General features: G+C 38.2%; 1 protein-coding gene across 10 annotated transcripts in view; it reads left to right on the top strand.

The window, feature by feature from the left end:
• The window catches only part of szt2 (SZT2 subunit of KICSTOR complex), a 182,615-nt gene that overhangs the window by 8,543 nt on the left and 155,676 nt on the right, over positions 1-18,396 (top strand). For all 10 annotated transcript variants that reach the window (XM_051711348.1, XM_051711341.1, XM_051711340.1 and 7 more), the window contains exons 8-17: positions 127-337; positions 10,301-10,471; positions 11,846-12,077; positions 12,216-12,345; positions 12,801-12,946; positions 14,302-14,454; positions 14,552-14,666; positions 15,239-15,444; positions 17,505-17,741; positions 18,265-18,343. In XM_051711348.1, the coding sequence (XP_051567308.1) occupies positions 127-337; positions 10,301-10,471; positions 11,846-12,077; positions 12,216-12,345; positions 12,801-12,946; positions 14,302-14,454; positions 14,552-14,666; positions 15,239-15,444; positions 17,505-17,741; positions 18,265-18,343 (1,680 nt within the window). The remainder of the gene's footprint in view (positions 1-126; positions 338-10,300; positions 10,472-11,845; positions 12,078-12,215; positions 12,346-12,800; positions 12,947-14,301; positions 14,455-14,551; positions 14,667-15,238; positions 15,445-17,504; positions 17,742-18,264; positions 18,344-18,396) is intronic.

Here is an 18,396-nt window from a genome sequence, read left to right as displayed (position 1 = left end):
GTATTGTACAAATGTAGAGATTTCATTCTATCAGCTACAAGCATGTTTTAAATAGTGTGTAATTTCAGTGTAATAATGGCAGTTCCTTTGTTTTACTATGAAACTGATTGATCGTGTTTCCTTCAGGTGGGGGGAGCATACTCATATGACTGTAGTTTTGGCTACATCCCCAATGTGGAACTTATGAAGTTCATCTCCATGGCAACCTTTGGCTCGTACCTGTCCAGCTGTCCAGAGCCCGACTGTACAGGCCAGGAGATGAACGCTTACCATCGTGCCTTCCTCACGTACTCCTTCCTGAGGACAGGCGAGTCCATGAACCCGGAGTACTACTGCTGTAAGGGCTTGCTAGACCACGAACTATTTCATCAGAGAATTGCTCTATTGCTTGAAAACCTCTGTTAATTCACCACACATTATGAGACAGCAAAGTAATCAGTCAGAGCTCTCAGCTCTCAATTAGGGTTGCAGCGGTAGATTTAATGATAATCTCACAATCAGCTAAAGGCTTCTCATCTGCACTTTCGCACGAGTGTAACGGAACCAGCTCGCGATCATGATCTGGTCTTCTCTCTGGCATGCGCGTGCAACAGCCGGGCTTCCCTCGATATTGCGGAGCGCAGACCTCAAAACTGATGTGACCAATTTCAATTATAGTGAGACTTTTCTAGTTTAGAAGTCTAGCCTAGCATTACGGAGGAAGTCAAGTCGAACCTCTCAAACAGTAGGCAGCCCTGACATGCCAAACAGCACTGAGGAGGATAAGAGCAACACTGCTATGCATTAATTTTTGTTTTTTCATTATACATCATCACCTTTACAAAATTGTTTCACGATTTTACATGAGTAAAAGTAACTGTTATATTTTGACAAAATGTTTCATATGAAATAATCTAAAGGTAGAATCTATTAGACCTCATTTTATATCAACAGTGGCAGTTGTAGTTAAAGTTTCAAGATGTGTTTCAGCTAGTGCTTATTTTTCATAAATACTATAATTTATTATTATTATTACTATTATTTAAGACTAGCTACACTGACCTAACCATGGTAATGAGGAGCCATTCCTCCTGTGTAATATGTATGTTCTGTTTGAATGATGTTTGCAATTAGGAAACAAACGGGATAATAATGGGCTCATATAAGTAAATATGCTCTTCAATTTTTAAAAGGGGTGAGAGAAAATTTCCTGTCACTTTTGTTGTTGATGTCAACAACGAAAATAATGTACTTGAAAACCATGAACAAAACTATGCAACATAAAAGGAAATGCGACCCAGGATACATTAAATACAGGTTACGTTTTTACTATGGTGGGTCACCACTTGATTTCCAATGTAAAATCTGGGTCCTGAAGCAAAACCAGTTGAGAACCACCGAGTTAAAGGTACAGACAGGAGCAGTCTGGCTGTGATGTCGTGCACCTACAGTATATGTTAATTGTTAATAATCATAGGACATTACTTTAAAAGCTCACACAGCTGATGTTATTTTTCATTTAGTAGTTAATTTAACATGCTATGCTAACATGTAAACTAACATGCTTTAGTTATATAATATGTTATAGTTACATGCTATTTTTTATCATGTTTATAATTCGGTTTATAGTTATAATTCTGTTAGCTTTCTTATTTATTCTATTTTCAAAAAGGAGACTTTTTTTTTTTTTACACATACTTTAAAAAAAAATGGTTTCAGGTTTCAATTATAATAAAGCCTTTTTTGCTTAACAAACAAACAAAAAAAAACTTCTGTTTTCACTCCTTTAAAGGTCATTGTAACTGATAATAATAATTGTTGATACCGTGAAACCATGATATTTTCTGAGATGGTTATCATACCGTGAAAATCTCATACCGTTGCAACCCTACTCTCAATATGTTAACGCTGTCCGCACACTTTCAGTTCTGCAACAATATTGCATTAGCGGGGATTTCACAAATGATCATGAGACATGGTAAAAAATCAGTTAACATCTGCTTTACTTCTGTAATTTTTTTGAAGATGCTGAGTAATTTGTTGAAATGCAGCATATGGATTACACCACAGACATCAAACTAAGAAATGATTTCAGGAAGCCACAGTGCAGTGGATTTCACTTTCTTTTTCGGGATTTAATTGGCCAGAATGCAAAAAGACCATCAGATTTTTACATTTGATATACAGGGTTTATTAAAATTGACCCTTTTTACGTGTTCCTGGTCTTATTGTGCACAATTCATTGGTTAATGTTAATCAAGAGCCAGATAGGTTCTTTTGTAGGGAATACAACATTTTTAAAGTCTTGATAGTTTTTTTTTATTATTATTAATTATACAGAGTTCAGAAATTAGAACTATGTTTTCTAGGCCTACTTCAGAAGATCTGATTTTCAATGGGTTCCTGTCCTACAGGCAATAAAAGAAGAAAAAGGGAGAAAGGTGAAGGAAAGAATAAAGATTTAGTGGAAAAAGCAACAAAGAGAACAAAGAAAACAGAAAAGGGGAGATAAAAACATAAGAGATTGAAAAGAAAAAAACAAATACATAGAGAATTCATGTGTCCAGTTTTCCCACGCATCCTGGAAAACCTGGAATTTTGCAATGCAAATGATAAAAGTACCTAAATGTCTTGGAAAATAATTATTTGTCCTGGAAAATGTTTGCATTTTTAGTATAATAAAACTGTTTGATTGTGTCGCTGACAAGGTTTTTGTTACATGTACAAGTATTTGTATAGTGCAAATTTGATTTGTTCCGACACTGCTGTAGTGTTAACTACTAAAACATTTGAGTTGTTACCTTTACACAACGACGACGGTCTTACTGCAGATTTTTTGAAAATGAATTCATACTCCTAGGTAGTAGCGTGGTGATGCTGCCTTTACACCTCAGTATGTAAATTAATTTTCAATATTGCAACGATCGGAGTCTGCTTTTACTGCCATTACCACATACAGTAAAGGGTCCTATGACTTTCGCAATGCGGAAAACACGGATGTAATCACTGAATCCAGTCCTAAAAATTGCATTAGCTTTAAATTGCGGAATGTCTTGGAATCTGACATATTTGGGACAAAAATTAATATTTGAATGCATAATTAATTAAAATCTCGACACATCCAAGTGCAACCATTAAACCGCAAAAGGCTGTGATTTAGTTAAATAAATATATAATATGCATGTGCTGCATGCTTCAAAATGAATGTGCAAAGCCGGCTCCTCGTACGCTGAAAACACTTCATCATGAGCATCACGTGTGCTCTGGGTGTGTGTGTAGTATGCTCGTTTTGAGGGAAATAACATCGCCCTCGCGGAGAGAGCTCTCGCGGCCAAAGCTACAGAGGTTAGTTCACTCTCCGTCTCTGTAGCGGATGTAACCTGATCCTTCCGACGGGTGAATATCCGCAAAGCTGCGGGTCCAGACGGCATTCTGGGCCGCGTCATCATAGCGTGCGCGAACCACATTCTGGTGTTTTTACGGACATTTTCAATCATTCCCTCTCTTTGTCTGTAGTCTCCACATGCTTCAAAACATCCACCACTGTGCCTGTTCCAAAGCAATCCAAAATCACTTGCTTAAATGACTGGCGTCCTGTTGCTCTGACCCCCATCATCAGCAAATGCTTTGAGACTAATCAGAGATTACATCTGCTCTGTGCTGCCTCTCTCACTTGACCCATTGCAGTTTGCTTACCGCAACAACCGCTCCACTGATGATGCCATTGCATCTACACTACACACTGCTCTCTCCCACCTGGAAAAAAAGAACACTTATGTGAGAATGCTGTTTGTAGACTACAGCTCAGCATTCAACACCATAGTGCCCTCCAAGCTTGATGAGAAACTCCGGGCTCTGGACTTAAACAGCTCGCTGTGCAGCTGGATCCTGGACTTCCTGTCAAGCAGACGCCAGGTGGTTAGAATAGGCAGCAACATCTCATCACTGACCCTCAACACTGGAGCCCCGCAGGGCTGTGTTCTCAGCCCACTCTTGTATTCTCTGTACACACATGACTGTGTGGCAACACATTGCTCCAATGCCATCATTAAGTTTGCTGATGACACGACAGTGGTAGGTCTGATCACCGACAATGAAGAAACAGCCTACAGAGAGGAGGTGCACACTCTGACACACTGGTGTCAGGAGCACAACCTCTCCCTCAACATCAGTAAGACAAAGGAGCTTGTGGTGGACTTCAGAAGAAAAGACAGAGAACACAGTCCCATCACCATCAATGGAGCACCAGTGGAGAGAGTCAGCAGCTTCATGTTCCTGGGTGTCCACATCACTGAGGAACTCACATGGTCCATCCACACTGAAGCCGTTGTGAAGAAGGCTCATCAGCGCCTCTTCTTCCTGAGACGGCTGAGGAAGTTTGGAATGAACCGCCACATCCTCACACGGTTCTACACCTGCACTGTAGAGAGCATCCTGACTGGCTGCATCTCCGCCTGGTACGGCAATAGCACCGCCCACAACCGCAAAGCACTGCAAAGGGTGGTGCGAACTGCCAGGTGAGCTTCCCTCCCTCCAGGACATATATACCAGGCGGTGTGTGAAAAAAGCTTGGAGGATCATCAGAGACTCCAACCACCCAAGCCATGGGCTGTTCTCACAGCTACCATCAGGCAGGCGGTATCGCAGCATCAGGATCTCCCACAATCAAAATACATCAGCACTGCACTTTATTACTCTTACTCTTATATCTCACACTGGACTGTAATAAGTTATATTATTATTATATTATATTCTCTCTTAACAACTTACTATCAACCAACAGCCTGAATGTCAATACAGTACAATACAACCTACTGTACATTCTATATATACTAATATATTTTTTTTTTATTGTGTGTATTGTATACTGTACAGTGTATGTTATTATTTGTATATTGTGTTGTGTGTAATTATGTGTATTAGACTTTAATTGTGATGTGTTAATCTGATGTTTATTGTAAATTGGTATATGTCTCATCACTTTCATGACTGCTATGTTGCTTGGAACTGCACCCAAGAATTTCACACACTGTTGCACTTGTGTATATGGTTGTGTGACAATAAAAGTGATTTGATTTTGATTTAGTAGATGATAGTGAGCAGGGAGCTCTGAAACATGCAGCACGTGCAGGCTAAAAAATTATTTAATTAAATCACAGATTTTTGGGGTTTAATAATCTCACTGGGCCATGTAGCAAATTGCTTATCTGGAGGTGAGAAACTACCATCAAAACCACACAGAAATGGCAAAATAAAAGCTTGATTTAAATGAATGCCTAAAATGGGGAAAAAGATCACATTTAATGCAATAAATAATACTAGTTATAATAATATCAATGTATTAAAGCAATATCTCACATCTAGGATGTGCTGTTGTGCAGCACTTAATTTGACAAAAATGTGTTTGGGATTGTGCTGTAAGGATTTTGTAGAAATGCACTTCATGTGATAAAAATAATGCATATAAAATTATAAAAATAAATATAAATAATTATTTTTTTCATTTGATTGAAGTTTTAACAAATTCATTTGATTAGACACCATTTTTTTATTACATTTAATTAAAAAGTTGAATATGGAATTTTGAAACCACAGTTTTAATGACATTTCATGTGTTTTTGCTTAAATGTTACAACTGTACATTTATTGTCCTGGAAATGTCCTGGAAAATTGTGTCTTTTAAAGAGTGGGAACCCTGATGTGTACTTGATTGATTGTCCAACAGATGTGTGTTTATAAGATTATGTTTAAATGTATGCAATGATGACAGTGATCTTACTGATTGAGGAATAGAATTCTAGATTATAGTAAAATGATAATATATGGTGTGTGTATATATATACATATATATATATATATATATATATATATATAACTCAGTAAAAAAAGAAAAGTCCTCTCACTTTCAACTGCTTTTATTTTCAACAAACTTAACATGTGTAAATATTTGTATGAACATAAAAAGATTCAACAACTAAGACATAAACTGAACAAGTTTCACAGACATGTGACTAACAGAAATGGAATAATGTGTCCCTGAACAAAGGAGGGATCAAAATCAAAAGTAATTGTCAGTATCTGGTGTGGCCACCAGCTGCATTAATACTACAGTGCATCTTCTCTTCATGGACTGCACCAGATTTGCCAGTTCTTGCTGTGAGATGTTACCCCACTCTTTCACCAAGGCACTTGCAAGTTCCCGGACATTTCTTGGGGGAATGACCCAAGCCCTCACCCTCCGATCCAACAGGTCCCAGACGTGCTCAATGCGATTGAGATCCGGGTTATTCGTTGGCCATGACAGAACACTGACATTCCTGTCTTGCAGGAAATCATGCACAGAATGAGCAGTATGGCTGGTGGCATTGTCATGCTGGAGGGTCATGTCAGGATGAGCCTGCAGGAAGGGTACCATGAGGGAGGAGGATGTCTTCCCTGTAACGCACAGTGTTGAAATTGCCTGCAATGTCAACAAGCTCAGTCCGATGATGCTGTGACACACCGCCCCAGACCATGATGGACCCTCCACCTCCAAATCGATCCCGCTCCAGAGTACAGGCCTCCGACCATCACCCCTGGTGAGACAAAACAGTGACTCATCAGTGAAGAGCACTTTTTGCCAGTCCTGTCTGGTCCAGCGAAGGTGGGTTTGTGTCCATAGGCGACGTTATTGCCGGTGATGTCTGGTAAGGACCTGCCTTACAACAGGCCCACAAGCCCTCAGTCCAGCCTCTCTCAGCCTATTGCGGACAGTCTGAGCACTGATGGAGGGATTGTGCATTCCTGGTGTAACTCGGACAGTTGTTGTTTCCATCCTGTACCTGTTTTTATAACTGTGACCTTAATTGCCTACCGTCTGTAAGCTGTTAGTGTCTTAACGACTGTCCCACAGGTGCATGTTCGTTAATTGTTTATGATTCATTGAACAAGCATGGAAAACATTGTTTAAACCCTTTACAATAAAGATCTGTAAAGTTATTTGGATTTTTACAAAATACAGTGTGTTGAAAAAGGGACGTTTCTTTTTTTGCTGAGTTTATATATATATATATATATATATGTATGTATGTATATACAGGTGCATCTCAATAAATTAGAATGTCGTGGAAAAGTTCATTTATTTCAGTAATTCAGCTCAAATTGTGAAACTCGTGTATTAAATAAATTCAGTGCACACAGACTGAAGTAGTTTAAGTCTTTGGTTCTTTTAATTGTGATGATTTTGGCTCACATTTAACAAAAACCCACCAATTCACTATCTCAAAAAATTAGAATACATCATAAGACCAATAAAAAAAACATTTTTAGTGAATTGTTGGCCTTCTGGAAATTATGTTCATTTACTGTATATGTACTCAATACTTGGTAGGGGCTCCTTTTGCTTTAATTACTGCCTCAATTCGGCGTGGCATGGAGGTGATCAGTTTGTGGCACTGCTGAGGTGGTATGGAAGCCCAGGTTTCTTTGACAGTGGCCTTCAGCTCATCTGCATTTTTTGGTCTCTTGTTTCTCATTTTCCTCTTGACAATACCCCATAGATTCTCTATGGGGTTCAGGTCTGGTGAGTTTGCTGGCCAGTCAAGCACACCAACACCATGGTCATTTAACCAACTTTTGGTGCTTTTGGCAGTGTGGGCAGGTGCCAAATCCTGCTGGAAAATGAAATCAGCATCTTTAAAAAGCTGGTCAGCAGAAGGAAGCATGAAGTGCTCCAAAATTTCTTGGTAAACGGGTGCAGTGACTTTGGTTTTCAAAAAACACAATGGACCAACACCAGCAGATGACATTGCACCCCAAATCATCACAGACTGTGGAAACTTAACACTGGACTTCAAGCAACTTGGGCTATGAGCTTCTCCACCCTTCCTCCAGACTCTAGGACCTTGGTTTCCAAATGAAATACAAAACTTGCTCTCATCTGAAAAGAGGACTTTGGAACACTGGGCAACAGTCCAGTTCTTCTTCTCCTTAGCCCAGGTAAGATGCCTCTGACATTGTCTGTGGTTCAGGAGTGGCTTAACAAGAGGAATACGACAACTGTAGCCAAATTCCTTGACACGTCTGTGTGTGGTGGCTCTTGATGCCTTGACCCCAGCTTCAGTCCATTCCTTGTGAAGTTCCAAATTCTTGAATCGATTTTGCTTGACAATCATAAGGCTGCGGTTCTCTCGGTTGGTTGTGCATCTTTTTCTTCCACACTTTTTCCTTCCACTCAACTTTCTGTTAACATGCTTGGATACAGCACTCTGTGAACAGCCAGCTTCTTTGGCAATGAATGTTTGTGGCTTACCCTCCTTGTGAAGGGTGTCAATGATTGTCTTCTGGACAACTGTCAGATCAGCAGTCTTCCCCATGATTGTGTAGCCTAGTGAACCAAACTGAGAGACCATTTTGAAGGCTCAGGAAACCTTTGCAGGTGTTTTGGGTTGATTAGCATGTCACCATATTCTAATTTTTTGAGATAGTGAATTGGTGGGTTTTTGTTAAATGTGAGCCAAAATCATCACAATTAAAAGAACCAAAGACTTAAACTACTTCAGTCTGTGTGCATTGAATTTGTTTAATACACGAGTTTCACAATTTGAGTTGAATTACTGAAATAAATGAACTTTTCCACAACATTCTAATTTATTGAGATGCACCTGTATATACATACATACATATATATATATATATATATATATATATATATATATATATACATACACACACACACACACACACACACACACATAGGCAGCCAAAAGTTTGGAATAGGGTACAGATTTTGCTCTTATGGAAAGAAATTGGTACTTTTATTCACCAAAGTGGCATTCAACTGATCACATTGTATAGTCAGGACATTAATAATGTGAAACATTACTACTACAATTTGAAAAAAAAAAATTCAGAACTTCTTAAACTACTTCTTAATCCTCCATGTGCAGCAATGACAGCTTTGCGGATCCTTGGCATTCTAGCTATCAGTTTGTCCAGATACTCAGGTGACATTTCACCCCACACTTCCTGTAGCATTTACCATAGATGTGGCTGTCTTGTCAGGCACTTCTCACGCACCTTGTCTAGCGGATCCCACAAAAGCTCAATGGGGTTAAGATCCATTGCACTCTTTTCCAATTATCTGTTGTCCAATGTCTGTTTCTTTGCCCACTCTAACCTTTTCTTTTTGATTTTCTATTTCAAAAGTGGCTTTTTCTTTGCAATTCTTCCCATAAGGCCTGCACCCCTGAGTCTTCTCTTTACTGTTGTACATGAAACTGGTGTTGAGTGGGTGGAATTCAATGAAACTGTCAGCTGAGGACATGTGAGGCATCCACTTCTCAAACTAGAGACTCTGATGTACTTATCCTCTTGTTTCGTTGGACATCTGGCCTTCCACAACTCTTTCTGTCCTTGTTAGAGCCAGTTGTCCGTTGTCTTTGAAGACTGTAGAGTACACCTTTGTATGAAATCTTCAGTTTTTTTTTTTTTGGCAGTTTCAAGTATTGAAATAGCCTTCATTCCTCAAAACAATGATTGACTGATGAGTTTCTAGAGAAAGCTGTTTCATTTTTGCCATTTTTGACCTAATATTGACCTTGAGACATGCCAGTCTATTGCATACTGTGGCAACTAAAAAACAAACACAAAGACAATGTTAAGCTTCATTTAATGAACCAAATAGCTTTCAGCAGTGTTTGATATAATGGCAAGTGATTTTCTAGTTCCAAATTAATAATTTAGCATGATTACTCAAGGATAAGGTGTTGGAGTAATGGCTGCTGGATATGGGGCCTGTCTACATTTTATCAAAAATGACTTTTTTCAAATAGTTATGGTGCTGTTTTTTACATCAATAATGTCCTGACTATACTTTGTGATCAGCTGAATGCCACTTTGGTGAATTAAAGTACCAATTTCCTTCCAAAACAGCAAAATATTTACATTATTCCAAACTTTTGGCCGCCAGTGTATATGTATGTTAACCGTAATTATTCTTAAAACTTGGTACAGGATTAACTTTGTTAGTGATTGGTCTTATAATTCTTTAATTAATGTCACGTGGAAGTAATCCAAAACAGCCAAAAATGTACATTCTGCCATCTACTCACCATCATGTCTTTCCTGACCCATATGACTTTTCTTGTAATTAATGTCTGGTAATATGGAACGCCCTCTTTTCACAATCCAATACTTGGTAGATAAAATCCATAAAGTCCAACTCTTCATTTTGTTGTTAAATAATTACTCCAAAACAGAAGTAAAACGGGTTGTGGAACACTGTTTTAATGTTATTTTTTTATAATTTTATTATAGTACATTTGTGTCTGTGTGTTTGTAGTCTCTCAGCACCGGCTGTTTAATGAGCACCTGGTGTCAGCCAGTGGAAATCCTGCATTAGTGATGCGCAGGAAGAAACACACAGAGAAGGAAGTTCACGCTGATTTAATCAGTGTTCTGTCCATCAGACTGAGAGAAGGGTACACCATACGAGAGATTAACATCACTAAAGGTACGTCATCATCATTTTTAGGACCTGAGGTGCAGCGGTAGCACACATGAGCCATGGTGCACCAGTCTGGGATGCAGGTTCAAGCCTGGTCTTTGTCCTTTTCCTTTCACTTTCTCTCTCTCGTCTCTCCCTACTGTCCAATAAAGACACAAATGGATGAATCTCACGAAACCTGCGAAGAACATGTCCGGGTCACATTTCAGGCTAAAAACCTAAAGAAATATGAAGTTCTAATTTGCATAAAGTAGTGAAGCCAGTTTTAGGACCTTTAATTCGTTTTGCATTGTGACATTTTCATGAGAATTAAGCACATTTACCCTGAAGTTCTGATTACTGTAATGCAAAAAATCTAATTCTTTGTACTGATGTGAAGAAAAAAGTATTTTTACTAGAGGTCGACTGATAGTGGATTTTGTAGATACCGATAACTAGGGTGGTGAAAAAGGTTGATAACAGATTAATCTGTCGTTCTTTTTTTTTTTTTTTTTTTTTTACTTCAGTATAACCGGCACAGACATTACTATTGCAATGGGATTTTCACACGCAACAGTCTCTAGAGAGTATAGTGAATGGTGCGAAAAACAAAAAATGTCCAGTGAGCGGCAGTTCTGATGGTCAGAAAAGGCTTGTTGATGAGAGAGGTCAGTGGAGAATGGCCAGGCTGGTTCGAACTGACAGAAAGGCTATGGTAACTCAGATAACCCTTCTGTACAATTGTAGTGAGCAGAATAGCATCTCAGAATGCACAACACTTCAAACCTTGAGGCGGATGGGCTACAACAGCAGAAGACCATGTTGGGTTCCACTTCTGTCAGCCAAGAACAGAAAGCTGAGGCTGTAGTAGGCCTACCATCTGCATGTTACAGCAGAAATCTAGATTCGTCAGACCAGGCGAAGTTTTTCCTATTGTCTACCACCCAGTTTTGGTGAACCTGTGCCTAGGGCAGCCTCAGTTTCCTGTTTTTAGCTGACAGTAGTGGTACCCTGAGAGGTCTTCTGCTGCTGTAGCCAATCTGCCTCAATGTTCGACATGTTGCATGTTCAGAAATGCTTTTCTGCATAGCACTGTTGTAACGTGTGGTTATTTGGGTTACTGTCACCTTCCTGTCAGCTTGGACCAGTCTGGCCATTCTCCTCTGACCTCCGTCATTAACAAGCCATTTTTGCCCACAGAACTGCCATTCACTGGATGGTTTTTGTTTTTTGATAACTGATCAAAATCGGTCTACCTCTAATTTGTCGAACACTTATTCGCTTGCAATAATGACAATCTTACGACAATCACCATTGTAAAAATTAGAAATACAAAACAGATATTTTAGATATTTTAGTTTAAATTTAAGTAAAAATTCTGTTCTCTTTCATTCTGTACAGGAGGAACTCAGTTGGAGTTGAAGTTGGTTCTCCTCTGGAAGCACAACATGCGCATTGAGTATCTTGCAATGGCGTCATGGCCACTGGATCCCGCCAAACGCACCACTTGGGTGGAGGTGACCATAGAGGGCAGTTACGACATCCTGCATGACATCAGCTGCACCATGAGAAAGCCAATCACGAGCCCTTACCGTATGTCTGTCATCCGACGCTTCTGGAACACTCTGCAGAGGTCAGATCTCTCTGAGAAACACAGAATTCATGCTAAATAGAATAAATATTAAACATTCGCTTTCTTTAACAATATTTCTTCCTCTGTGGTCTGTTGTTATTTTCATTAACACTGTACTGTGCTTTTTTTTCACTTCAGTATAAATCAGACAGATCAGATGTTGGTGCACCTGCAGTCCTTTAATTCAATCCCAGAACACTACACTATTCCTGAAAGCACTAAAAATGGAGTTCCTTTGTTTTATATTCCACCTGGATCCACCACACCGGTGAGTTTACACAAAATACAAGCCAAATTAACTATTATACTCAGGTCTTACAACAATCTTAGAACTACAAACTGGGGGTGGTGTTGTGTAGTGGTTAAATATCTGGGCTTTTGCTAACCGAAAGGTAATAAGTTGAGTTTAGGCCTCACAGGACTAATCATTTTACTAGTTGGCCAGAAAAGTAGTCCACCCAACACGTTGATTATTGGCAGAACTAATGGATTGTCTGGTTACTCAAGGATAATATTAAGGCCTTAAATAATTAATTAATAACACTTTGGATAAAAGCATCTGTTTTAAATGACTACTTGTTCAAAAAAGACAGTCCAGCACTAGAGACTATTGGAAAATCTGGGTTTGAAGTTTGGATGACCGTACGAACCTCAGACACTCTAAATCCTGCACTATATTTAGATACAAACTGAAACTAACTAAATGTTCCTGCTCTTTTTTAGGTCCTCTCTCTCCAGCACAGTGGCTCTAAAGACTCCAGCCAATCACAGTTCGCCTCCTACTGGAAGCCAATCCTGTCTATGGATGCCAACTTTTGGCAGCGCTGGCTGCACATGCATCGCATTGCTATCATTTTGGAACATGACATGTGAGTCAACACAGCCCTGATCGACTGGCAGTCAGTACAGTGTAGACTAGAGTCCTGATTCAAGATCAGGTTCCCCTGTTGACCCTGACCAATATCAAAACCAAGACACTGAAAAGATTTGTCTCAGAGCGTTTTGTGTACAACCAAAATAAAAAGTTTATGTTCAACAGATCTTAAAGGGGTCCATATTGTATGCTTTTGTAGCATTTTATTTATTTCCTGAAGTCCATCAATAGTGTAAATAAAGGTTTCTTGCACCTAAAAAGCAATTGTTGCAATTTAGTTAAAATGAAAATCTCTTACACTGACGCACTGTGATAAGATTCCAGCGATATGCTGTTATAAAGCAATCACTAGATGAAGGCTGATATATCGGTTTTACTGATTAATCGGTGCCGATTAACTGGTTATCTGCAAAAATCTATGCCGGTAGTTGCCAATATATAAGGTGAAATATAAAGAATTACTGAAACCTCATGGGAATTTGCCGTACATACATCTTTTATTTTTGATAATATTTATCAATATTCTTATAGTGAATTCAATGCATATTTTGTTATTTTGATCAGATAATCAAGTATTTTAAATTGAAGCAAGGGCATGCAACGAAAAATGCATCTGTATGGAAACGTGCCCCATCAGCACATACATTATGTCTCCAAATTCATATATTGTGAGTAATAATAAACCTTATTCCTCATTAAACCTCATCTGGTGAAATATATACATAAACTCTTCATCTGGTGAACATATAGGCTAAAAAAGCTAAATTTGGTAAATACTTAAAAATAGAGCATTGTTACATAGCCAAGTCTTGTCATTTCTAATTAAGACTCCCTGGTGTGTTTCGTTCTTGTTAATATATTGTTTATATTGTTTTTATTACATTTTAATTTCTTTCTGATTATTTTTATTTTGTAACCTCTGCGTCTGTGCCTGTCATAGTAAGGAAAGACTAAGAATTTTTTTTAACATGCTGTAAATCAATTTTAAAACTATCAGCTGATTAATCAGTTATCTGCCTTTTCCACCACCTTAGTTATCTGTATTGGCAAAATCTACTATCGGTCAACTTCTAGTAATCACCACTGCTTTTAATGCTTGTCGCTTTATCGCATGCCGTCAATTCATTTACTCACACTAATGTCGCATGACAATTTGTGAATGAGTTGTTGTTAAAGTTTTCTTAAATGGTGTGGGTAGACTGCATAGAGAGCTTTGAAGAGTATGGTTGTATAGCATATTGATTTATTTTTTCTTTGATTAGAAAAGACTCAAGTAAAATACTGTTTTCTATGATATAAGCCATTTAAGGTTCGTAAACACTTTTATTGGCTCTGTGTCTCTTTGTTCAGCCCAGTCCCAAAACATGTGCACAACGCTGGCTGTAATGGACGATTCAGTACCATCCAGTGTCGAATCTCTCACTCTGCGCTCACCTCACTGCTGAGAGCCTGGAGCAGTTTTGTCCTGGTGGAGGGGTATTCATACATCAAACTCATATACAGGTACACACACAATTTATTTTCTGGATGTACATACAGCTCTCTCTGTGAAACCATTCTTTAAAGTTTTGCAGTGTTTTAATCAGTATTTTTCCCGCAGTGCCTCTGAGTTGCCGCCTATCTCCTTCTATCTGGTGCGTCTGATCTCTAAACCTCCCTGTATGGTGCTGAGACTGGGCTTCCCCATAGGAACTCTGGCACACACCAGAAACAAGGTGACACACTCTAGTTGATTCAAAGCAGGGCTCAACAGTAAGGATGGAACTTGATCTAGATGACATAGAAGAGGTTTTTCAAAATTGCGAGAATGACTAGTGGTAGTCTTGGAAGTATCGAGCAAATCAGTAATGTTTTGCACCAAATTCCTTTGTTTTCCAATAAAAGTGTGTGTATGAATGAATGGAGTTACATTAGAACTGTTTAATTTTTTTTTTTTTTTTTTTTTTGCAAATTAAAAACCTAACTTTTTTTTTTTTTTTGTAAAGAATTCTTAACATTAAATAAAAAAAAAGATAAAAATAAATTTAAAAAGGAAAAAAATATTAAAAAAAAAAAAAAAAAAATATATATATATATATATATATATATATATATATATATATATATATATATATATATATATATATATATTTTTATAAAAAATATATTTATATATTTTGGACATGATATGTTGAATATGTTGCTAAAAATAAAATAAAAAATCTTTCCTAAATGGTGTCTTCGCAAAAGGAAATATAGGTAGAAAGGTGTTCATCCAGAGAATTTCTCACTTTGAATCTCTTTGTAGATTGTGGATGAACTTCGAGAGCAGATTCTACAGCTGCGGTTTCCTCATCGAGTCCAGAATAAGGAGGCCACACCAAAGATAAAACGCAAGATTCTGGGTAACGCGTCACCCTCTAAGTCCCCGCCTCTTCCTGCGCCTAATCCTGCACTGTCCGACCGGCCGTGTGTCGTAGTGCACAACAAACCTCTTGAAAAACTACTGATCAGGTCAGTGACATAAACATCAGACGATAATATATGTCGACATAGTTCATTTGTATTTAGCTTTTGGGCATGTACAATAAGCCATTGCGATATTAAAGTCAACATGAAATCAAAATTGACCCTATTTTTGTTTTTGTGCACATTATTTGTTTGTCTTCATAATCTTTCATCAAAATGTAATAACTTGCTCCACCTCTGAAATGACTTTACCAATTCCACCTGTCATATAGAGACCTCTTTTCACAATCCAAACAATTGTTGAGGGATAAATTCAAGCCACCCTACTTTTTTTTTTTACTGGTTCAACATCCTGTTTCACTCCGAAATATGTCAAAATATGTCAATATGAAAATTGTTTTAAAAATAAATAGCGTTACAAAAGTTAGGCAACGATGACATTAAACAACAATTGCTAGTCATATGAGATAAAGACAAACAGTGGAAACGGTGCAAACGGTGGAAATTATAACTTAGCTAGCAGGCAAATAGACCAAGGTAGTAACTGGTTTAAAGATTGGCATTGTTACCAGCATAAAGTAAAACATTTTGTTCCATTGCCCTTACTCGAAAATGAAATTGAAAGCACTGCAGTACCACAATCCATATTAAAATGCCATTTGAGTGGCTAACGCTATCTAACAAACTACAGCGCTAAGAGAAGGTCCAATAAAACCGTCCAGACCTGTCTCTTAATTTTATAAGTTCAATAAAATATTTTACCTGTCGAGGTAATATCATCAATTCATCTCTGGGTCGGTTTTAAATCCTTTCTCTTAGTTGTCGCCACCTCTGAAAAAGCCAAGCCGATGTTGTTTTGTGTTCTATTATGGGCTCTGTCGCTTGGTACAAGGTCTCTTTATTTTGAAAACGGGTGATTCCCCAGAGGGTTGCCTTTTGAATGATCCATGGTCAATGTTGCTCATGTGTTGTGGCTACAAGCTGTCAGCTTCAAACTACCACCACGCCTTTGACCACACATATACACGCGCTGTGGTAGTAGCTGGACCTTCTTTTTTTTTATTTACGGACGTGACGTAAACATGCACGGATGACTGAAGGTAGTATGCAATTTCCCTCCAAATCTGTCCCGACAGCTCTTAAATATAAATCATTATTATAGGCCTACTGTAGTGAATGGGAGTAAGACAAATATATGGTTTGGAAGACAGAGTGTTTGTGTACTTGCTCATTAATGAAATTCTGTTAATTTCTAACAAAAAAATCTTACATAGTGTAGCTTTAATATCAGGTTTACAGATAAAGTTGGACACAAAAGACTTTCCATTTTAAATATTAATTAGGCTAAATGAGGGGCTTTGTAGAAGTGTATATTGCAACTAAAACTACTCAAAGTAATTCTTTGTAGACTTGTAGACTAGTTTTGTAAAGCAGTTCACCAGAGGTTAGTGATAAATGATTAAGTTGTTAATGTGCCTAAAAGCAGAAATAAAACAAGAATTAAGAATCGGATATGCTTATTGGTTATCGGACACTTAAACACAAATATAATCAGTAATGTAGGGGTCATTAAAAACCAATATCGGTCGATCTCTAGTAGTGATAGACCGATGTATCGGCCAGGCTAATTAATCGGCTGATATTTGGCCATTTTGTGATGATTGGCATCGTCCAATTACCGGGTTTGCTTGGCCGATTAATAGAAGTGTTAACTTTCCCTTGCGTGAGTTCCAAAATCTACCAGTTGATTTGTCAATGAATAGTCAAAACTTTTCGATTTCAAGGTTTTTTTCTTTTCAGGTTTATTTGATTTTGAGTAAAATATTGCATAAAGTAACTTAAGAAAATTTGTGTACATCTGATTTGCTGTTGATAAATTGTACAGCATTATGTTTATCGGTATTTATATCGGCCATCAGTCATCCTGCTTTCTAGATACCGGAAAAAGCATTGGCCATTGAAAAACTCAAATCGGTCGACCACTAATCTCTAGTTGTGCATGCCATTCACGTTGACTTTAATATTGGTTCTCATCTGTAACTTGGGTGTCAAGTTAATGTTTGTAAAAATCTGGCCCTTTATCACATTTTGATGTCCTGTTACAGGTACGAGAAGCTTCCATCGGATTTCTGCACACCTTTTATCTTAAACATGGAGCCATTTGCTCAGCCACTCAACATGGGCGCCCCTCTCAGTATGGCCGCCAGCCGTACAGCTTCCTCCACTGTGGCGTCACTCTCCCGATACTTCCTGCACCAGCGCTGGGTTTGGGCCGTGCAGAATGGACCAGGAACTGCTGTATCCCTGCAGGCTGTTGCTCACATTCTGTCCATGCTCTCTGAGTGAGTCTAAAACATCAAGTCACACTTAAAGAAGTCATTGCAATAGATTACAAAATATCAAAGCAAGTGTCATGTGTGCTCAGAACTAACTTCTGCCATTTTTTCCTTAATGACTTTTAATCAACTTGTGACTTGGTGATTTTTAGTGGATTTATGAAGTCAGTCCCCTCAAGTTCACACAGATGTCTTAGCATAGTAATGACAGGTGGAGTTCAGCACATTAACTATTGACATTTTTCACTAATGTTTAACAAACACAAAGTGTCGCAATACTATTTGTCATCATTTAGAGTTAGTTTTAGTTCTGTTCCAAAACCTAGTGAACTGTCTCGTTGACTACTGCCTCATAGGCATCAACAAAACAGCGCTTCTTACAAAAGACTCAACTAGTTATGGATTTCAGTGGAGTTTGTCATTAGCATGATGCTAAGCTAATGCCACAATATTCTCTAAGTACACTCATACAAAAGCCATTTTCAGTTTTTCTTTTGCCAAATCCATAAATGTAATGTTATTTACGCAGGATTCGTATATCTGAGGGCTTCCATTTTGCAGCAAGTGGCGAGGGTATCGTCAGCATGGTCACTGAACTACCAATGCAGGTAAGAACAATCTTGTTCTGAAAGTGTAAATGCACCCACACAAACACTCTCTG

Source organism: Myxocyprinus asiaticus, chromosome 12 (genome assembly GCF_019703515.2).
Source record: "Myxocyprinus asiaticus isolate MX2 ecotype Aquarium Trade chromosome 12, UBuf_Myxa_2, whole genome shotgun sequence".
In the NCBI taxonomy this organism is placed as follows: domain Eukaryota; kingdom Metazoa; phylum Chordata; class Actinopteri; order Cypriniformes; family Catostomidae; genus Myxocyprinus; species Myxocyprinus asiaticus.
Note: the sequence above shows the minus strand (reverse complement) of the source record. Positions and strands in the feature narration are given on the sequence as shown.